Source organism: Thamnophis sirtalis, unplaced genomic scaffold (assembly GCF_051295495.1).
Source record: "Thamnophis sirtalis isolate CommonGarterSnake01/CBP01778 unplaced genomic scaffold, rThaSir2_p1.2 scaffold_3, whole genome shotgun sequence".
NCBI classification, from domain to species: domain Eukaryota; kingdom Metazoa; phylum Chordata; class Lepidosauria; order Squamata; family Natricidae; genus Thamnophis; species Thamnophis sirtalis.
In genome coordinates, this window is record NW_028261383.1 from 171355658 (window position 1) to 171378737 (window position 23080).

The 23080-nt window shown below is 44.6% G+C and overlaps 2 protein-coding genes across 4 annotated transcripts in view; one reads left to right on the forward strand and one right to left on the reverse strand.

The window, feature by feature from the left end:
* Positions 1-3308, reverse strand: part of G6PD (glucose-6-phosphate dehydrogenase) — a 42610-nt gene extending 39302 nt beyond the window's left edge. For both annotated transcript variants that reach the window (XM_087710936.1, XM_087710935.1), the window contains exon 1: positions 2975-3308. The gene's annotated coding sequence lies outside the window, so the exon portion shown is untranslated. The remainder of the gene's footprint in view (positions 1-2974) is intronic.
* Positions 3309-3900: 592 nt separating this feature from the next.
* IKBKG (inhibitor of nuclear factor kappa B kinase regulatory subunit gamma) lies at positions 3901-22784 on the forward strand. Of its 2 annotated transcripts, none has more exons than XM_087710939.1 (15): positions 3901-4053; positions 6314-6508; positions 8062-8261; positions 8961-9056; positions 10337-10510; positions 11691-11752; positions 12905-12961; positions 15035-15146; positions 15261-15379; positions 17133-17285; positions 18398-18494; positions 18635-18784; positions 19833-19969; positions 20153-20211; positions 22530-22784. In XM_087710939.1, the coding sequence occupies exons 2-15, from the start codon at positions 6325-6327 to the stop codon at positions 22685-22687; spliced, it is 1758 nt and encodes a 585-aa protein (XP_087567065.1). In that variant the 5' UTR covers positions 3901-4053; positions 6314-6324; the 3' UTR covers positions 22688-22784. The 2 variants fall into 2 exon arrangements, with proteins under 2 accessions (XP_087567065.1, XP_087567066.1); XM_087710940.1 differs by having other exon boundaries at positions 10337-10471.
* The last annotated feature ends 296 nt before the right edge of the window (positions 22785-23080 follow it).

Sequence of the window (23080 nt, forward strand, 5' to 3'; positions counted from 1 at the left end):
TCCAAAACGACAACATCCCTGTGAGGTGGTTTGTGTTGAGAGAATGTGACTGGCCCAAAAATACTCAACTTGACTTTCATGCCTAAGGTGGGACTAGAATTCACCTGGTTTCTACACTGGTTCCTTAACCACCAGACTGAACTGCTACTTATAAACATACATATCATGAATATAAACATATCCAAGAATCTTACCTACTTTATCAAACGGCAAGCTATGGAACCGATTCAGACCATTTCTGCTAAGGTTGTGGTTGTACTGCATGTAATATTGTTAGCAATAGCAATAGCAGTTAGACTTATATACCGCTTCATAGGGCTTTCAGCCCTCTCTAAGCGGTTTACAGAGTCAGCATATCGCCCCCAACAACAATCCGGGTCCTCATTTTACCCACCTCGGAAGGATGGAAGGCTGAGTCAACCCTGAGCCGGTGAGATTTGAACAGCCAAAAACTACAGAACTGCAGTCAGCTGAAGTAGCCTGCAGTGCTGCATTTAACCACTGCGCCACCTCGGTTGTTCAAAATGACAACAAGCACAGCACAAATGCAAGTTATCTTGTCCACAAAGAAGTTGCTCAATCTATTCATAACAAAGTTCAGGTGGAACTTGGATACTGACTGAAGCCTTTAAAAACTAAATCATCTGGCCAAGAACTTGAAAAAACTCCTTGAATTTCTCCACAGATGGCATCAAGGCAGGGGTGGGTTCCTGCCAGTTCTAACCTCTTCTATAGAAGAGGTTCCACAAATCTACAGTGCCGTTTAGAACCGGTTCCAGCTCCCTCCTCCCGCCTGTCCGCACATCATCAAGATGAAGAGCGAGAGGAGGAATTCTGGGAGTTGGTCCACAAGTCTTAAAGCTGTCAAGTTTGAACACCCCTGGGGTTTTTTCTAAAGGGTTAGGGGTGCAAGGGTCTTGTAACTTGACAGCTTTAAGTCTTGCGTGCTTCAAATGCCAGAGTTCCTGAACCAACATGACTGGAGGAGGAATTCTGGGAGTTGAAGTCCACAAGTCTTAAAGCTGTCAAGTTTAAACACCCCTGGAGGGTTTTTTTCTAAAGGGTTAGGGGTGCAAGGCTCTTGTAACTTGACAGCTTTAAGACTTGCATGCTTCAAATGCCAGTTTCTGAACCAACATTTTGGTTACTAAGCAAGATCGTTTCACCACATTTTACAAGGTGGCCATGCCCACCCAGTCACGTGGCTGGCAAGCCACTCCCATCCAATCACATGGCTGGCAAGCCACTCCCATCCGGTCACATGGCTAACAAGCCACTCCCACAAAGCAGGCCACACCTACAGAAGAGGTTCTAAAAAAAATTGAAACCCACCATTGGATCAAGGATATGACTCGATGCCTCTTTTGATGGTATCACACAAGATTTTAGGATAATGTCTCAACTGTGTTTATCGGATTCGCCTCTGAACGTGGCCTCTAAAGCTTCCTGTTCTTATGAGTCACCATTCATTGCTCCTTACACAGCTTGATAGCTTAAGGTTCTATTACAAACCCCAGGAGACTTTAGTGTTCTGTTTTTCAATCAAGGTCACTGATATGATCGCCAGTCAAGTTTGAGAAACCATTTCCTAGAACACTCTGGACTCCAGCATGACTCATCGGCCTTTAGAGGTGATCGATTTAATCTGGTCCCCGCCTAGATCTCCCAGTTCTGGACTGAAAACTGCTGGACAACCACTAGAGAGGAACAGAGAGTTAAGAGTTTTCTAAACCTCTTTGGAGTTATTTAGAAATACCCCGGATTTTTGTAGCCCAGATCTGATCATCTTCAAACTGCCATTGGCAGTGATGTAACATCTTCTCTTTCTGTGTTTAAGTGAACTATTCAACAGGTGCAAAGCATATGCATTCTGCCAGGTAAGGGCATATATTAATTATTAGCATTACATAACTATATAAAAACAGCCACCCAGTGTCAGTTTACAGGGAGATGAGTGGCAAAATATTTTTTAAAATAAATAAAAATAAACTTGAGATCAGGAAGTTCAAAATGTCATCCTGAAAATGGATACACACTATTATGGAGGTCCCTGCACATTGAGAAGTGTTGGCACAATATTACACAGAGATAGAGGATAGATAGATAGATAGATAGATAGATAGATAGATAGATAGATAGATAGATAGATAGATAGATAGATAGATATAGATATATAGATATAGATTAGATATATAGATATATAGATATATAGATATATAGATATATAGATAGATATATAGATATATAGATATATAGATATATAGATATATAGATATATAGATATATAGATATATAGATATATAGATATTTATTTATTTACTAGTTTATCAAAATATAAAATACAGAAGTACAGAAAAAAACAGACTTTCTTGTTTTTTCTTTGAAGATGTTTTGCCTCTCATCCAAGCAGCTTCTTCAGCTGGAGAAGCTTCTTGGATGAGAAGCAAAACATCTTTAAGGAAAAACAAAGAAAGTCCAGTTGCCTCTTGAAAAAAATGCCTTTGGGACAACCATGACCTGGAGGACTGAGAATCTCCATAGATACAAAGAAAAATGAAAATAATGGGGAAATTAGGAAGGAAAGGTAAGAAAACTGTAGGGTAAAGGAGAAAAGAAAAAGAAAAACATTGACTTTCAACTCCTTTTGGTGCAGTAGAATAAGGTAGTAACAAAACCACAACTAACATTACACAGTATAATTGAAAGAAATGTGGAGGCTGATAGTTTGGTAATTATTTCATTTTAAAAAGACAAGCACAGAAAAAATAAAAAGGCTTGAGTGCTTATAGAGTCAACCAATACTCTGAAAGCAACCGGGGTAAATCTCTAGCCTCACAACTGCTAGACACTGTTTTAAATCCTTACTTGATTCATTTCTGCAGAATGACTTTTCCTGTTCAGGATTTCAGCTGGTGGAGACAACATTTTGGGAGCAGATGAAACAACTATAAATTTGAAAACATGTTGCACTTACAGGAACTGTTCCAGAGTGGCTGCAATGATGGTTATGTCACAAAACTTCCATTTATGTCGTCAAACAGATGATCTATTCTTTCTTTCAACTTCTATCGTGCTCAGGATGATACTGGATCAATCCAGTTTATTCAGCTAACCTTTACTTTATAATAATGTCAATTTTATGCATTTAGTTAAACATAAATGCCACCTTTCCTTTAGGAGTTTAGGGCAGCATAGCCTGCAACAATAATAAAACTCAAGAAGTTTAGGGTTGCAATTAACCTTAGACAATGCAATCAAAACGCTGCCATTTTTTACTTCTTGAGAGAGAGAGAGAGAGAGAGAGAGAGAGGGAGGGAGGGAGGAAGGGAGGAAGGAAGGAAGGGGGGAGGGAGGGGGGAGGGAGGGAGAGAGGGAAAGAGGGAGGAAGGGGGGAGGGAGGGGAGAGGGAGGGAGGGAGAGAGAGAGGGAGAGAGGGAGGGAGAGAGAGAGAGGGAGAGAGGGAGGAAGGGGGGAGGGAGGGGGGAGGGAGAGAGAGAGAGAGAGGGAGGAAGGGGGGAGGGAGGGGGGAGGGAGAGAGAGAGAGAGGGAGGAAGGGGGAGGGAGGGGGGAGGGAGGGAGAGAGAGAGAGAGAGGAAGGGGGGAGGGAGGAGGGAGGGAGGAGAGAGAGAGAGAGAGAGAGAGAGAGGGAAAGAGAGAGAGAGACTTAAAGCTCTAATGCAGATGTCTTCAAACTTTTAAGACTTTTGGACTTCAACTCCCAGAATTCCTCAGCCAGCTTTGTCAAGCTTTGCTGGCTGAGGCATTCTGGGAGTTGAAGTCCGCAAGTCTTAAAGTTGCCAAGTTTGAAGACCTCTGCATTAAAGAGCCTTTAAGTCAGTCTCTCTCTCTCTCTCCTCTCTCTGTGGTACCTACGGCCGCCGCCTTTATTGACGTTGCTTCCGGTCCTTTCCTAGACTCGAGGCCGGCCTCTTTCGTTTCCCCGATAACCCGCTTTCTCTTTCTAAGATGTCACTTCCGGTAAACAAGAAAACAACATACCAGGAAGGAAGAAACCCTTAGGAAGGTGTGTGGGATCTGGAGTTCGAAGTAGAGGTGCGACTTTTTCCTTTTGTCCCTCTTTGGACGGGGGGGTTGTGCGCTTTGCAGGAGGGGTTGTGTTTGGCAAGGGGCCGCAGCAGTTGGGCCCTTCCACGCTAGCTTGGTCTGAGAGCCATGCCGGCTCCCTCGTCCGGTCCGGGGCATTAAGGCGTTTGCCCACTGCTGGCGCTCTCCAGATGCATTAAATTATGATTTCCATCATCTTAAACCTTCAAACTCAGATCATGCTGGGAATTGTAGTCAAACAATTGAATGCTAGGACGGGGAAGAGTTCTAGTACTGTAGACCAGTGTTTCTCAACCTTGGCAACTTGAAGATGTCCGGACTTCAACTCCCAGAATCCCCCAGCCAGCATTCGCTGGCTGAGGGATTCTGGGAGTTGAAGTCCGGACATCTTCAAGTTGCCAAGGTTGAGAAACACTGCTGTAGACTAGGGGTCTCCAACCTTGGCCACTTTTGGACTTCAACTCCCAGAATTCCTCAAGTCAGCTTTGTCAAGCTTTGCTGGCTGGGGCATTCTGGGAGTTGAAGTCCACAAGTCTTAAAGTTGCCAAGGTTTGGAGACGCTTGCTAGACTCCTGAAAAACCCCAGCCGGCATGAAATCCACACATCTTAAAAGTTGCCAAAGTTGGGGGAAAATTAAGTTCCTAGAATGGAGGTGATTACTCAAGGGGGTGACTTGAATATATCCTGGGGATAATAGAGCAATTTGTAACTGCTTGCTCGTGAATCAAGGGTCTAGTTTGGAACCACTGCAAGGGCATTTCTGTAAAGCAACAGTCTTTTTTAAAAAAATAAATAAAATAAAAAGGAAATATTTTTGGAGACATGAAAAAAAAAGGTAATTGGGACAAACAGTTTAAAAGTCACTGGTCTAGAGCAAGTCTTTTTAAACGGTTCCACCACAAAACCGCGGACGACAAAATCGCGGTCGATGAAAGCGCGCATTTGACGTCATCACAGCGCGACGAAAACATCGCGCTGTGATCGAAAAATGTAAAAATAAAGCGAAAACCTTACCCTAACCCCCCCAAACCTAACCATAACCCTAACCCTAACCCTTAACCTAACCCTAAATCTAACCCTAAACCTAACCATTAACGTAACGCTAAACCTAACGCTAACCCTTAACCTAACGCTAAACGTAACCCTAACGCTCTAAACCTAACCCTAACCCTTAACCTAACCCTAACCCTAACCCTAACCCTTACCTTTATGTGAATCGGCTTGCTTTAATTTTATTTTTATTTCAATTTTTAATTTTTTTCGTCGCGCTGTGATGACGTCAAATGCACGCTTTCGTCAATCGCGCTTTTGTGGACCGCGGTTTTGACGGGTCATGTTTTTAAACCGCTGTTAGCCCAATGGAAACTTGCAAATGGGTAGGTGGGAATAACTGCTAATTTTATTTTATGGTACTTGTAAACTTGTACTTGTAAACTATCATGTCTGGTAATAGATGATAGGCCCATTTCTTTCTCTTCCCCACTGAGCTCATTTCATTTATTGCATTTTCATGCATTCCCTTTCTAAAGAGCTTAAGGAAGGCTACTAAACCCCACTCCTTTTATCCTGCTATCTTCATAATAGGTTTTACACATCCTGATGAATCACAATATGATTTAGCCTGTTAGCTCTTGCCTGGAAGTAGTGAAATAGTAGTTCCGGACCTGCTGTTAAATCCCTGGGAATTTGAAGTAGATAAGCAATATTTTGAAGCTTCATTTTTTGAAAGAAAAAGCAAAATTAATGTATTATTTTACCACCACCACCGCCGCCACCATTCATATATAAATTATTCTGTTGAAATGGGGAAAACGTCTTTAAATTGAACTATGCACTGGGAATCGAGACAAATTCCTTGCATAGTGTTCTTTAATTATATTTCCTTTTTACTAGATTCAGTTTAATGCAGTGTTTCTCAACCTTGGCAACTTGAAGATGTCCGGATTTCAACTCCCAGAATTCCCCAGCCAGCATTCGCATTCACTGGCTGGGGAATTCTGGGAGTTGAAATCCAGACATCTTCAAGTTGCCAAGGTTGAGAAACACTGGTTTAATGGATCTTGAGAGCAGTGAAAAAAATCTCTCCACATGGACATAGACCAGGCATACTATAAATGAGAAAGAAAGTGAAATATCACTACTTATTTCATTTTCATAAACGGAGGCAAAGGGATATCCCCTAGGTGTGGTTATTGTCATGTGTATGCTTTGATGAAGGCGCTGATGGTATGCTTCCTCTCTTCCCAGGATCAGGCTGGATGAGTGTAGCCCAAGGGGATTGGAGCTGCGACATGGTGCAGCCAAGTGGGTGCCCAGATGGTGACTATGGCATGATGGGAGATGATTCCTCCCTGGACAAAGCTGGCACCCTTCAGTTGCCAGCTGAGCTCGAAGGAAATGAAGCTGTACAATATTTCCTGGCTGAGAACAGAGACCTCAAAGGTGAGGACATGTTGGAGTGACCTCCACTATCATGTTTAAATGATATCAAGGTTGATAAATTCAATGTTCTCTTATTGTCCTGTCATTCCGTTTATATTCAGTCCTTGTCTCCTATATTAGACATTTCCATAAATGAATCGGACAATATTTTAAGTATCAGGGAAGGTAGATAACTAGAATGGTTTAGAATCTCTGGCCTTCCTTTACGGATTATAATTCTCTGCAGCTCCAGCCATCATGATTAATCATGAGGAATCCGGTGGGGGGTATAATTTTGTAACTTCTAGAAGTTTGAGATATCCAACCAATGATTAGATTGATTTTTCTGTTTTTATTTTGCCAATAGCAATAGCAGTTAGACTTATATACCGCTTCATAGGGCTTTCAGCCCTCTCTAAGCGGTTTACAGAGTCAGCATATCGCCCCCACAGTCCGGGTCCTCATTTCACCCACCTCAGAAGGATGGAAGGCTGAGTCAACCTTGAGCCGGTGAGATTAGAACCGCTGAACTGCAGATAACAGTCAGCTGAAGTGGCCTGCAGTACTGCACCCTAACCACTGAGCCACCTCGGCTCTTGTTTAGTGAGTTGTTGTATTTAGGAAGAAAACTAACCAACTGGCTACTTAGCTAAGATTGAAGTATTCAAGTATTCCACTTTCCCATTTTTTTCACATCAGAAGCTCCAAAAGCTTCATTTGCCACCTCTCTGAATTTATATTGGACAGCTCTGTAAATTGTGTAGTTACTTTCTGATGATGGCTGGAAAGCTGCTCGCTCCTGTGCTTTTTTCCTCTTTATATTCAGTACTTTAGATTCCACTGTTATTTTTTTAAATCGGGGAGAGAATAAGTTCAGAGCAGTCATCCCTTACCTGCCAAGTTTTGAATAGAGTTTCTTTTGGTCTGGGCTGTTGGCAAGAGCTAGAAGGCCAGTCATTGTATATAATGCATATTTGATGAAATTCTGTCACTTTCTGATTTTGATAGCCTAATACTAGATATATTTTTTTCCCCATTTTATTAAGCATTTATAGGCCACCCTTTTCCCTGAGGGGACTCAGGGCGGCTTACAGTAATAGGGAGGGGGAGTGCAGGACAAAACACAAAAAGAAAATGTGAGTAAAAATAATTAGCAGTAAAAACCCAACATTCATTCAACATTCGGGAGGGGCGAGCGTAAAGTCTTATCCCCAGGCCTGACGGGATAGCCAGATCTTGAGGGCTGTGCGGAAGGCCTGGACGGTGGTGAGGGTGCGGATCTCCACGGGGAGATTGTTCCTTAGCGTCGGGGCTGCAACTGAGAAGGCTCTCCTCCGCGTCTTTTTGATATGGGTGTCTTTTTGGAATTTAGTCTCTGAGATGTGAGATCAAGTGACTAAAACAGAATTGGATTCTCATTACAGAAGAATGCATTCATCCTGCATAGCAAGGAGGAATTTTGATGAGATGGTGGATTGATTGTTTAGTGGTCAATCATTGTCCTTCTAATGTAACGAATAAAGAAGGTAGGACACCGATCCAGTAAACGTCCTTTCTTTGTGTTCTGTTCGTAGAAGCCATCCGACAGAGTAATCTCATGCTACGAGAGCGGTACCAGGAATTTGTGCAGTTCCATGCTTCCAAAAAGGCTGAGAAAGAATTCATTATGAGCAAGTTCCAGGAGGCTCGGCTTGTGGTGGAAAAATTGCACCTGGAACGCATGGAATTGGAAAAACAGTTGCAGCAGGCTTTCCAGGATCTGGAGCGACTGAAGGTGCAACTGGATGCTGTTTGGGAACACAGAAGGGTTAAGAGTTGGGGGTCTTTCTCTAGTTCCCCTTTCCTTTTTTTTCCTGTTTAAGTATCTTATAGCAGTTAGACTTATATACCGCTTCATAGGGCTTTCAGCCCTCTCTAAGCGGTTTACCGAGTCAGCATATCGCCCCCCAACAACAATCCGGGTCCTCATTTCACCCACCTCGGAAGGATGGAAGGCTGAGTCAACCTTGAGCCGGTGAGATTTGAACAGCCGAACTGCAGGACTGCAGTCAGCTGAAGTAGCCTGCAGTGCTGCATTTAACCACTGCGCCACCTCGGCTCTTCCCCAGACTCCAGGACTGGCCCAGGTTCCTCCCCAACCTCCTCACTGTCTGAATCTGCTGCCAGTTCCTCTGGCAGCAGATTCAGACAGTGATATGGATTTCTTCTGAGATACGTTTTTGGGCTACCTGATTTTTTTCCCCCCTCCTCCACTTAGTGACCAATTCAGTGTTTTTAAGATCAGACCCAGCTGACTAGGTACTGCCAATCTTTTGGGAGAAAATCAGGGTCTTAATTATACACCTTCCTAATCATCAGCATGGGTAAAGAATAGGCATCCTTACAATGTGTGGCGTCCGTTGGCATGTGAAAAAACTTTGAAGCAATTTCAAAACTATCCCATGCATCAATATTTTTGTGTTTCTCTTCACAGACAGCTTCTCAACCATTTCTCTCAGAAAAAGACCTCTCTGCCACACAAGAGGAATCAGACACTGTAACTCTTACTGAGGAAGATGCACTTACTGTGGTACGGGTGCATTATCTATCTAGTTCTCTAATTCATTGCCCTCCAGATACGTTGATGTACAAATTCCGGTTCACCGACAAAAGGGCGAACGACAAAACCGTGCCTGACTAAACTGCGGTGACAAAACCACGTGTTCTAAAGTGCTCCGACGAATGAGCGCTGAATCGCGCCGATAACAGCGCGGCGACAGAAGCGTGCTGTAAAACTAAACCTAACCCTAAACCTAACCCTAAACCTAACCCTAAACCTAACCCTAAACGTAACACTAACCCTAACCCTAAACGTAACGCTAACCCTAAACCTAACCCTTACCTTAAGTTAAATCGGCTTTCTGCCGACGCGCTGTTGTAAAGCGCCCTTCTGTCTCTGCGCTGTTGTCGCCGCGCTGATGACGTCGCGGTTTTAGCGACGCGGTTTAGTCGGGCGCGGTTTTGTCATTCGCCCTTTTGTCGGGTCACGCAAATTCCAACAGCTTTAACTAGGGTAGCAAATCTTGATTGAAGATGATTGGACTGGAAATGCAGTTCAGCACTTTGGGAAAATTTCACATAAGTGAACACTGACCTAGATGAGCAACTGGAATTTGTAATTGATGCAAATAAATCACATGGAAAATAGGGATTTGCAGTCTTTCTACATTTAGCAATAGCAGTTAGACTTATATACCGCTTCATAGGGCTTTCAGCCGTCCTTAAGCGGTTTACAGAGTCAGCATATCGCCCCCACAGTCTGGGTCCTCATTTCACCCACCTCGGAAGGATGGAAGGCTGAGTCAACCTTGAGCCAGTGAGATTAGAACCGCTGAACTGCAGATAACAGTCAGCTGAAGTGGCCTGCAGTAACTGCACTCTAAGCACTGCGCCACCTCGGCTCCATTTGGTTTTTAGTTTTAGTTTAGTTTTCCCTTTATTTGTATGCCGCCCTTTTCCCTGGGGGGACTCAGGGCGGCTCACAGTTCAAAAAGGGCGGGGGGAGACAAACAATATTCCAACATGGAGACAATACAACATATTAAAAAGAGAGCACAACAGTCACACAATTCGGGTGGGGTTGGAATCTTAACCCCAGGCCAGCCGGGACAGCCAGATCTTCAAAGCGGCGCGGAAGGATTGGAGGGTGGTGAGGGTCCGAATCTCCACGGGGAGTTCGTTCCAGAGGGTCGGAGCAGCCACCGAGAAGGCTCTCCTGTCTCATCCTGTCGATGGATTAAGGCTGTATCACTTCACCTGCTGTAGATGGCTTATTCAATTTCTCATCCCAACATTTTGTTTTTATTTCAGACGTCGGGGCTACTGAAAGAGAAAAGGGAAAGGCTGGAAGAGGACTGGAAGGCAATGCAAGAGGCCAACCAGGTCTTACAGAAGGAAAAACTCGCCTTGGAGGCTAAGATCGCCATCCTGCAGCAAACAGCAAAGGTCACTGGGCCATTAGAGGAGTTCAGAATAAAGATTAAAGTGAGATTTGGTAGCAGCAGCTGCAGCAGCAGCAACAGACGCTGAATGTATATTGGGAACACGGGGGAAAAAGAGATCACATGAGGTTCAGGATAGTGGCATAAAGAGATGAGTTAGTTTAGTTTAGTTTATTTATTTGTATGCCGCGCTTTTCCCTGGGGGGACTCAGGGCGGCTCACAATCCAAAGGAAGGGGGGAAAACAGACTTTTACATATAAGACAGTACATGATTAAAACGCAACATTCATACCATTCGGGCAGGTTACAATCTTTAGCCCCAGGCCTGACGGGATAGCCAGATTCTAAGGGCTGTGCGGAAGGTCTGGAGGGTGGTGAGGGTACGAAACTCCACGGGGAGATCGTTCCATTGGGTCGGGGCTACCACCGAGAAGGCTCTCCTCCGCGTAGTTGCCAGTCGGCATTGGCCAGCGGATGGAACTCGGAGGAGGCCTAAACGATGAGATCTAATGGGTCGTGTGGAGGTGATCGGCAGTAGGCGGTCTCTCAAGTACCCAGATCCCCTACCACGAAGGGCTTTATAGGTGGCAAGTAGCACCTTGAAGCGTATCCGGAGATCGACAGGTAGCCAGTGCAGCTCGCGGAGGATAGGTGTTACGTGGGTGAAGCGCGGTGCACCCACGATCGCTCGCGCGGCCGCATTCTGGACTAGCTGAAGTCGCCGAATACTCCTCAAGGGCAGCCCCATGTAGAGCACATTGCAGTACTCCAGCCTAGAGGTCACAAGGGCACGAGTGACTGTTGTGAGAGCCTCCCGGTTCAGGTAGGGGCGCAACTGGTGGACCAGGCGAACCTGGGCAAATGCCCCCCTGGTCACAGCTGACAAATGGTGTTCGAAAGTCAGCTGTGGGTCCAGGAGGACTCCCAAGTTGCGGACCCTCTCTGAGGGGTATAATGTTTGACCCCCCAGCCTGAGAGATGGAATATTTGCCAAATTGGCGGGAGGGAAACACAACAGCCACTCGGTCTTATCCGGGTTGAGCACAAGTTTGTTAGCCCTCATCCAGTCCCTAACAGCTTCAAGTCCCTGGTTCATCACGTCCACCGCTTCATTGAGTAATTCATTCCTTCATGAGGAAAGGCAACTTCATTCCTTCATGAGGAAAGGCAACTGGAGCTGGTAAGGCTGCTCTCGTAATGTACCCTTCTTTTACCTTCCTAGGAGAATGGGTGTTCACTGGAGCCGTCCATGGAAGTGGAGTCCCTGCAGAGCTCGGGGGATAAGTAAGTATCCTGAGACCTTTGCAGGTTAGTCTGGATACTCATTTGCAAAGAACTTACTTATTTGTCTTATCACTATTATTGGTGATGAAGGTTTGCGCCTTGTTATGGAGTGCTTTACAATGAATTATTTTATATGTACAATGTTCTGACCCCCCTCGTTCCACACCAAAGCACACTCTGAGCCAGAGATAAATTACAGCATTTAATTAACAAACAGGTCCTTGGCAGCAACCCAGCACAGACAAGCTTGGGCAGCAATAAACACAGATAAGGCTTGGCAGCAATCCAGCCTGCCAAGCTCATAACAAAGTTCTCCGACATTTGATTCTGTGTTGACTTCTGCAAAGAGGGACGTGTGCACAAGTAGCCTTTTTATAGTCTGGAGAGGAGCCTAATGACCACCAGCTGAGTGCAATTACCTCCTGTAACTGCATAACTGTTCCTGACGCCTATTAGCTCTTCGATGGCATGCATCCAGGAACAACTCACTACTGGCATCCGGCTCACTCTCCCTTGTCTCCTTCCCACTGGTCCAAGGCTCAGGTGCCTCCTGGTGGCCAACCAGCCTCTCTGCGCCCTGCTCGGAGTCGGAACCCTGTCCAGGGTCCTCCACATCCTCCAGAGTCAACTCAGAGGGCCCCTCGCTGTCGGAGTCTGGTGGCAGCTCCAACGGCTCCTGCTGGGCCACAACAGTACAATAAAATAATAGATAAAATCACCCCAAACAGTAAATTTATAACAATAAATGTACAAATATATCTGTCAAAAAAAAAAGACAGCTAAAGTTAAAAATGGTGGACAAAAATAGTGAAAATATATTACAGTGGTAGCCTCCTCTTGGAGATGTTCCAAAACAGATCTGGAAAAGACCTTTTCCTCAGTAACTCATATTTCATAGGAATGTGCAGAAATGTACCTGATGATAATAATTTAGAAGTTCAGAAAATAGGTTTCTGCGCATCCTCTATCCATACAGTCCCTAGCATTGTAGTTTTTAATGTGCACAATATCCACAGCATTTAAACATTATGTGGAATGGCCAGTGGAGATGCAATCCTCCTCCTTCCTCCCCTCCCCTCTCCTTATTCTAATTCCAATTCTCCTCCTCCTATCATCATCATCATCATCATCATCATCCTCTGTCCTTCACAGTGCTGATGGGAAACAAATTGAGCAGTTGCAAAAAAGCCTGAAGGAGGCTGAAGATAAGTAAGTAAATGATGATGCATTGATATTTTATAAGAAACAAATCATTTAAGCATGCGTGCTGTTAGGACAGATCAAAGACTAAAATTGTCGGATGTTGCAAATGTTTAGGAAAGATCAGATAGAAGTAACCCTCTCCAGAAGGGCTAACGCAACTGAAGAAAATGCAATGTTTTTATGAGAAAGGAAGATAAGGCTAGCCGGTTCCACCACAAATCTGTGAAGCCCTTATCCGCGGAGACATAAGCGCGAAGACTAATTCGCGCCGTTCTAAGCGCTAAGGAAAAATGCGACCCTACCGCGATGACATAATCGCGGAGGGCAAATCCGCGCATTCCCAAGCACTCAGTACCCTAAACCTAACCCTAAACCTAACCCTAAACCTAACCCTAACCCTAAAACAAACCCTAAAACAAACCCTAAAACAAACCCTAAAACAAACCCCTAAACCTAATCCTAACTCTTATCTTAATTGAAATCGGCTTTCTGCCGCAGCGCCGTTTTAAAGTGCCCTTCTGTTGCCGCGCTGTTGTCGCGGCGGTGATGACGTTGCGGCTTTAGCGACGCGCTTATGTCTCCGCGGATAAGGGCTTCGCGGTTTTGTCGTGCCACGAGGCTAGCCAAATGCCTATTGATACTCAGTTGAGAATCACAAACACTTCTTAGAAGTGCTATTTCCTCAAGTATTACCAGGACAAGGTAATTACTCCAGTGTTACCCTTTCAATGTAGGCAGTTTGTAAGCCAGTAGAAGCAGGAGTTTGGATATGTAAAATCATCTACGGGCAAATTGATATTTTTCCCTGAAAGTCTGGTCCCGCTGGCTCTATTAGGTAGCATTTACTCTACTTAGAAGAGGTTAGAGGCAAAGATGACAAAATATTTGTCTGTCACAGCCCTGACATTGGGAGCGGGAGGGGGGGGAATTACTAAAGCCCTTATCAAACAGCAAATAATGGATATTAATTTGCAGAGGGATGCTAGGAGCTTTCCTAGATTTGAGAAGCAATTTGCCCTATCAAAATATCTCTATACTCTTTACTACTGCAAAATAGGCTGCCTTCAGCCTTACTTGAAGGAAGCTGCAAACATGTTACCATTAGAATAAGGCTTTGTCTCAGTCATACAGGAGCAGGTGAAACTATATGCCAGTTTTTTGATGAAATTTGTCACTTCATGGTAGTGGATCTGGGTACTTGAGAGACCGCCTGCTGCCAATTACCTCCACTAGACCGATTAGATCCCACAGATTAGGCCTCCTCCGAATTCCATCCGCTGGCCAGTGTCGACTGGCGACTACCTGGAGGAGAGCCTTCTCTGTGGCTGCTCCGACCCTCTGGAACGAGCTCCCCGTGGAGATTCGAACCCTCACCACCCTCCAGGCCTTCCGCAAAGCCCTTAAAACCTGGCTGTTCCGACAGGCCTGGGGCTAAAGAACTATTGCCCCCGTCTCGAATTGGTATGACTGTTGTGTATTTTAAATTATGTATTGTTTGTGTCGTTTTAATTTTCTGTTTGTATCCCCCTTCCCTGGTTGAGTTGTGAGCCGCCCTGAGTCCCCTTCGGGGGGGAAAGGGCGGCATATAAATAAAATCAACATTCAACAACATTCAACATTATATTTAATTCCACTTCTAAGCAAATTTCTGGGCATGCTAGAGAAATTCTGAGTTTCATTTCTTCTTTCAGGCAGCGGCATCGATTTTAAAGTTTCCAAATTGTGTTTCATAGCACGTACCATTAGGGAATGAGAATGAAACAAGACAAATTTTCATTAAAGTTGAAACGAAGCATGACCTTCGGCAGCTCTGTCTAAATTTTAAGTCATTTTGTGCTGTTTTGTAACAAATATATTATTTAATAGTCTTAGCAAAGTAGCTTTAAGTACTTTTTAAATACTTTTTAGTAAGTATGTAACTTGTTGAGACTTTAATACAGTACTGGTTTGTTTTTTTTCCTGTTCCATTTTATTTTATTTGACATTTTTATGTATTTCTGCTCCAACTCTGTAAAGCCTGTTATTCGGAAACTGGTGAAATTCAATCTGTGTCCCTCCTTGTTTTGTTCCACCCACCAGAAACGTAGCCCTTCGGCAACAGCTGGCATCCACTTTGGAGGAGCTAGCCTGCCAGACTGCCAGGGAGCAGGAAATCCAGCTGCAGCTACAAACCTTGACCAAACAACTAGAGGTTAATGTGTTCCCAGACTCTCTTTTGCAAGCCGGGGAGGAGGAGTGAAACAGGAGGCTCCTCTCTATCCCTCTCTGTAGGTGTGTTGACCTTGGGCCCTCTTTCTCGTTACAGCAAGTTGGGGAGGATAAGACTTTAGCAAAGGCCCAGGTGACGTCTCTGCTGGGGGAGCTGCTGGAGAGTCAAAGCCGCCTCGAAGCTTGTACGGACCAAAACAAAGAGCTGGAGGAGAGGTGAGAGGCACGTGGCACGACAAAACCGCGGTCCACTAAAGCGCGCCCGATTAAAGCGCGTCGCTGACGTCATCAGCAGCGCGGCGCCGACGACCGCGGAGAAAAAAGGGCACTTTAAAAAGCGCTTTTAAAGCAAGCTGATTCACGTAAAGGTAAGGGTTAGGTTTAGGGTTAGGGTTAGGTTAAGGGTTAGGTTTAGGGTTACGTTAAGAGTTAGGTTTAGGGTTAGGTTTAGGGTTAGGTTTAGGGTTAGGTTAAGGGTTAGGTTTAGGGTTAGGTTAAGGGTTAGGTTTAGGGGTAGGTTAAGGGTTAGGTTTAGGTTAAGGGTTAGGGTTAGGGTTAGGTTTAGGGTTAGGTTAAGGGTTAGGTTTAGGTTTAGGTTTAGGTTAAGGGTTAGGTTTAGGGTTAGGTTTAGGGTTAGGTTTAGGGTTAGGTTAAGGGTTAGGTTTAGGGTTAGGTTTGGGGGGCGTTAGGTTTAGGTTTACGCGTTAATTTTAGCTTTACCGCTCACAGCGTGCTTTTTTCGTCACGCTGTGATGACGTCAGGTACGCGGTTTCGTCGAGCGCGCTTTAGTCGACCGCGGTTTTGTGGTGGAACCGAGAGGCATGCAGGAGGCTTGCATATGATGCTGTGGGCAGGCAGCTGGCAGAGGCCCCTTTCTCTGCAGTGATGCAGACATTATGGAACAATGAGCTGAGGCTGCTCTGTGGGACAAGGGAGGGGGGCTCCCCTGTTTCCCCTCTCAGTAAGATCTATGGCTTCAAGCTAGCAAGAGCTTGTGGGATAACCCTCGTGCCCTAAACCTGCTTACAGCATCTTTCTCTACCAATTGTGAAAAAAGATCGGCTGTTTGAAACCTTCCAGAGTTCTTTTCTTGATTTTCGAAGAGCCACCTCTCACTTTTGACAAGCAGAAGAGATTTCACAATTTCTTCCCGGCCAGAAGGGCGAGGAAGGAACTCTTCCTTTCCAGTTCTCCAGTCGCCGAACAAGACTTTTTTTAAAAAAATAATAATAATAATAATAATTCAGCCGTGAACTGGGCGTTGCTGTGATTTTCGAGGTGATCGATCGGATCACGACAAAAATAATGACAAAAAGCAGTGAAGGGTTGGAAATGTTTCTTAGTTGTTCTCGCTCCGCTCACTTGCACTGCTGAAGGGGTAAAGGTACGTGGCTTCTTCAGAGGTGCAAGCAGCTGGGATGGAGAGCTCAGAGGGACCCCCCGTGGCATGCACGTCCTCCACAGTGACGCACTTCCCGTGGGAAGCCACAGAAGAGGATGATGGCCCTGAACACGATGGCGAAGACTCCGGAAGCTGTGTAGAAAACTTACTGAATCAAACAATGCTGGATTTAGTGTTGTCATGGTGTGTACTTGCTGGGGGGGCAGACGCCGGAAGGGAATTCTGCCTACATTGGGATTTTGGGAAGTTAGGCAAGGTGAGCCAAGGTGGCGCAGTGGTTAAAATGCAGCACTGCAGGCTACTGCTAGATCAGCAGGTCAGCGGTTCAAATCTCACCGGCTCAGGGTTGACTCAGCCTTCCATCCTTCCGAGGTGGGTAAAATGAGGACCCAGATTGTTGGGGGCAATATGCTGACTCTCTGTAAACCGCTTAGAGAGGCCTGAAAGGCCTATGAAGCGGTATATAAGTCTACTGCTATTGCTATTGCTATTGCTATTGCTATAGGCAAGAGTTAAGATGACCGTGTGTGTGTGTGTCTGTGTGTGTCTGTGTGCCATCTCTACAGGGTTCGTGGGGCTGGTGAACGACTGCAGCAGCTTGAAAAAGAGGCTGAAATCCGCAACAAGCAGCACGGCGTACAGGTGGACCAGTTGAGGCTGCAGGTGCAGAATCTTGAGAGTGCTCTACGAGTGGAACGACAGAGTGCCACAGAGGAAAAGTGAGTGTGAAAGCGATCTGGGGAGAGCCAAAGGAAGCGAGGGCATTTTCTGATCGTAGCAGTCTGATCAACCTTGAGTCCCTCCTCCCAGCGGCTGGTAAGATCCCACAGGGTGGCGGCTCCCCGGAGGAGGGCCTTCTCTGTGGCTGCCCCGACCCTTTGGAACGAGCTACCCTCAGAAATCCGGACCTCACCCACTCTCATGGCCTTCCGAAAGGTTCCACCACAAAACCGCGCCCGACTAAACCACGCCCGACTAAACCGCGTTGCTGACATCAACAGGGCGACAACAGCGCGGAGACAGAAGCACGCTGTAAACCCTAAACCTAAAATTAACCCCTAAACCTAACCCCCCTAAACCTAACCCTAAACCTAACCCTTAACCTAACCCTAACCCTTAACCTAACCCTTAACCTAACCCTAACCCTTAACCTAACCCTAACCCTTAACCTAACCCTTAACCTAACCCTAACCCTTAACCTAACCCTAACCCTTAACCTAACCCTTAACCTAACCCTAACCCTTAACCTAACCTTAACCTAACCCTAACCCTTAACCTAACCCTAACCCTTAACCTAACCCTAACCCTTAACCTAACCCTAACCCTTAACCCTAACCCTTAACCTAACCCTAACCCTTAACCTAACCCTTAACCTAACCCTAACCCTTAACCTAACCCTAACCCTAACCCTTAACCTAACCCTAACCCTTAACCTAAACCTAACCCTTACCTTAAGTTGAATCGGCTTGCTTTCAAAGCGCTATTTAAAGCGCCCTTCTTTCTCCGCGCTGGCTGTTGTCGCCCTGTTGATGACATCAGCGACGCGGTTTAATTGGGCGTGGCTTAGTCGAGCGCATTTTTGACGGGTCACGCTTCCGAAAAGCTGTCAAGACCTGGCTTTTCCGGCAGGCCTGGGGCTGTTGACCTCATTGTTGAGGTCCAGCCCCGATTGAAATGAATGTATTTGTGTCGTTTTAATTTGTCTTTATTTTATTTTTATTTTATTTTCTCTTCTGTAAGCCGCCCGGAGTCCTTCGGGATTGGGCGGCCTATAAATAAAATTAAACCTTAAAACCTTGGCAATGAATTTGTACAATCTCCTTCATTTTAGGAGAAAACTAGCTCAAGTACAGGTGGCCTATCACCAACTCTTCCAGGAGTACGATGCCCACATCAAAACCAGCTTGGAAACTGAGAAGCGAAGCAAGGTGGGAGGCATTTCATGCGCTGTAATGGGGAATCTTGACGCTGGGGATGAGTGGGGAGCCAGAATACGGGAGCCATTTTCTCTTGTCCCAGGAAAACAAGATTTCTTTGCACAAGAGTGTCAACATTGTCTTTTCCTCAGAGCTTGGATATGCAGCTTGCCGAACTGTCTCAGCAAATGCAGCAGGCCGAGGAGGCTCTGGTAGCCAAGCAGGAGCACATTGACAAGCTGAAGGATGATGCTGAACAGCACAAAACTGTCATGGAGACCGTTCCTGTGCTCAAGGCCCAGGTGAGTATGATGTCACTTTGTTAGAAAGAGAGACCGGGATTCCTATGTATTTGGGAGTGATGCAGCGTGAGTGATGGGAGAGCCACTCTGATCTCATAGTTAAGGTGCTGGCCTAGACGCCAGGAAACAACGGCAAGTTCTCATTCTGCCTTAGCCATTGAAAGCCAATCGGGTGACCAAGGGCCAATTACTCACTCTCTTAGCACAACCCACCTCACAGTTGTTGTGGGTAAAATAGGAGGAAAGGTACATTATGTTTGCCACCTTCAGTTATTTATAAAGTAGTAAAGGTTGGATAAAAACCAAATATGTAACGACAGCGATAGCATTCTGTTCTGACCCCCCTCGTTCCACGCCAAAGCACACTCCGAGCCAGAGATAAATTACGGCATTTAATTAACAGACAAACAGGTCCTTTGGCAGCAACCCTGCACAGACAAGCTTGGGCAGCAATAAACACAGATAAGGCTTGGCAGCAATCCAGCCTGCCAAGCTCATACAAAGTTCTCCGACATTCGATCCTGTATTGACTTCTGCAAAGAAGGGTGTGTGCACAAGTAGCCCTTTTATAGTCTGGAGAGGAGCCTAATGACCACCAGCTGAGTGCAATTACCTCCTGTAACTGCGCAACTCTTCTTGACGCCTATTAGCTCTTCGATGGCGTGCATCCAGGAACAACTTACTACTGTCGTCTGGCTCACTCTCCCTTGTCTCCTCCCCACTGGTCCAAGGCTCAGGTACCTCCTGGTGGCCAACCAGCCTCTCTGCGCCCTGCTCGGAGTTGGAACCCTGTCCAGGGTCTTTAAAATCCTCCAGAGCCGACTCATAGGGCCCCTCGCAGTCGGAGTCTGGTGGCATCTCCAACGGCTCCTGCTGGGCCACAACACATTCAGGCTTACATGCCACTTCACAGTGCTTTACAGCATATTGCTCCCAATAATCTGGACCCTCATTTTACCAACCTTAAGGCCATCAGGATTGAACTCCTGGCAAGTGGGAGTTCTAATCGCTGTGCCACAAGGAGTGTTATCCTATCTTTCCCATTCAGGCTGATATCTACAAGACAGATTTCCTGGCAGAGCGCCAGGCACGTGAAAAGCTACACGAACAACGAGAGTTCCTGCAGGAGCAGGTTGCCCAGTTGCAGAGGGAGAATGAGAAGCTGAAAGCCGAGTTTGAAGGACGGTGAGTAGGTTAGAGGATGGGAAAGAAAGAAACCCTTACGCCTCTGGAATAGAGCCATTTTTATACCCCATGTTTAACTTCTGTAATATTTTGTTGGCGTCTGTAATCAGAGGCAATACAGCTCACTATTCCTCCACCATTTCCTAGAGAAAGCCATTCTGGTGCTCTTTCTTGTCTTCCTAGGGCTCTGATGGAAGAGATGAGAAATCGCCATTCAGAAATGCGTCCATCTCCTCAGCCGAGTAAGTGTTGACACTTAATTATTTCGCAACAATCTTCACTGATTTCAGAGGCTGGCAAATTATAAAACAGGGCAAAAAAAAAAAGTGCTTTGCGAGCACATTGACAGTGAAGATGCAACAGGTGGCCACGACTCTTTCAATCCAATGCAGGATCAGCTAGAGCAGCAGAAATAGGATTTAAGGGCTATATGAGCATTCCCACAGAAAGATCAACCTGATAGGACCAGAGGATTTAGATGTTTGTTTCTTTTAGCAAAGATGTAAGTTTTTCACTTTGCAATGTAGGCAAAATGACATTTGAAAGTAGGAAATAGATGCTCTTAAAAAATCAAAGGCAGCCAATCTCTTTGGGCAATATATTTGAGCTGTGTAGTTCATCTTTTTTTACTGTTACATGAAGTAATGAATCTTCCCTGTGAGTTTGAATTTGCCCTACTTCTTCTCTTCAACTTAAAAGATCCAAATCTATTGTCAAACTTCGTAAGGAAATCAAGTTAAATTTCCTGAAAAATTGGGTGCTATTTCAGTAGTTTGAGGGCATGTGGCAAGTATAAAACTGAAGAGATTCAGATAGGTGTTTACTGCAGACAAATGTTTTGCTGCTACTAGATTTGCAACGAGTAGTTCAATATATATTTTTTGCCACTTACTCTGATATATATGAAAATAGTAGCTATCTTGGGAGAAACTCTTGCTTTCATTGGAAGCAAAATAATAAATAAAATGGGAATTAGAAGCTTCTGCAGCTAAATTGCAGCAATGTTTTCAGCACTGAAACTTTTTGCTATTTCTTTCCTTTGCAATTCTGATTTCAATCTTATTGCAATAGCACTGTTCACATGGCTGTCAGTACTTCAAACTCTGGTAGCCTCATTTTTAATTCTTTTCCTGATTTACAGCATCTGATTTGCTTTCAATTCTTGCCATAGACAATATTTTCATTGAGGTATAATTTTTTTCTTGTCATTGGCACTTTGGCGCTTGACATATGGGGAATGAGATAGAATTCACTTCCATATATAGAATTTTACATCTTTGTTCACCAGAGAACCCTCTTTTCAACGTTAAGTGAAGGATGTGTATGCTCTAATAATTTGATATCCCCGCAGTCGTTGTTAGGTTACTGCTAACTTTTAATTTCTGAAAATTAGGTCAAGCAGAGTGGTGCTCCTGTGCATCCAAGTAGGCTCCTGCCTCTTTAGTATTTTAAAGATTTTATCTTTTGAAGAGAAGTACTTGCCTCCAAGCATCAGCTTTTATTTCAAATAACTTTGAGCCTCACTGGCAGTCTTGAGAAAAAAAAATTGTTGCATGGCTGCTGCCCCAATTCTTGTGGGCAGCTTTGGAAGTGTGCAGTGCTATCCTGAAAGAAACAGAGAAGTAAACTGGATTGTAGCAAGTATTCTGGGGTGTTAAAGAGGATGGTAAAAATCCACCTTGGGCAGTTTGCTTTCAGGAGTTTTATGGCCAGACACGTAGCAATATTATAGTCTCATCCATTTACAAGCTTAAGAACAACCCAAGAACAATAACAAAGTAATATTTCTGCTCCAAGTATGTACTTGGGGGAGCAATTTGTTTTTCTTAACTAAATATTTAGACCAGTTCTTGCTTGCTGTTACTTAACCATTTGCCCAAGATGGGCTATCCGCTTTTCTTATGTCTATATTTATACTGGATGGAACCTTTCGTGGAATTTCCTCAAAGTTCTCTTATGCTGACTACCAAACTCAGTATAAAACTCAAGACACACTCGGAGAACTCAATAAGCCTGGACAGGGAACAAGTTGTTCCCGGGACTCTATTAGCACAATTTTATTCTTTATCATAGATCTTTTTGCATCAAAAATCACATTAATATGTTGAATGCTCCGGAATCTGCTGGATTTTCTGTATACTTAGCAATCCGTTTTTTCTTCCCAGTGGAAAGTATAATGGCCTGTAATTTCCTGAACCTTTTAAAATTGTTTTCTTCTCTGAAAAGTAGTTTTCTTTATATTGTATGTAAACGCTAGCTGATTAATATAGTCCAGTAGATTTTTTGGTCAGAAAACCTTTCCATAGAAAGGATACAAAAAAAATGCATCTCTCACTTCTCTGTAATACATCACATCATGGTATATTGTAGCAATTGTACCTTTGGACTGTTTGATCACTGCCTGTATTAATTCAGTGTAGAACTAAATCTGTGTTTTTCTTGTATTTTTACCAGATTATTCTCCTTTTCATAATTCACTAAACACTGCCATCATTGTTAAGAGAAGAAGCAATTATACAGTATACTCAATTTGCTAATTTACTCTTCCTTCCCTTTCCAGATTTCTTGATGGGCACGACCCCATTCCATCCCCAGAGTGTAACAGGGCGAAGACAAAATGTTCTAGAAGAACAGCCTATCCACTATTGTCCCAAATGCCAGTATAAAGCTCCAGACATGGACACCCTACAGATCCATGTCATGGATTGTATCCAGTGACAGTAAAGAAGAAGAAGAAGGGGAAGCTCCAGGCTGATGTACATTTGCATTGCTTTAAACAGAACCAGCAGTTCAGCTGCCAATCCTGGAACAAAAAGCGTGGACTCTTTACTTTCTGCTCCCCTGTATGTCATTAACTTTTTTTCCTCTTATAATGGCTGAGCCTACTACTGACCTTGTCCCAAGCGTGGCTATTACAGCCACAGGGGAAAAGGGTTGCACTATTCTAGGTTTGTGTAAAGCAATCTTTTCAAGTGCTTTTAATTCAAGTGTGCATCAGGGATACCAGGGATTAAGTCATTCCCTCCGAATAACAAGTCACATGCCTATTAATCTACCAGTAACTCATTTCATGGATGATGGGGGGAAATCTCCTTCCCTATAAAGACTACT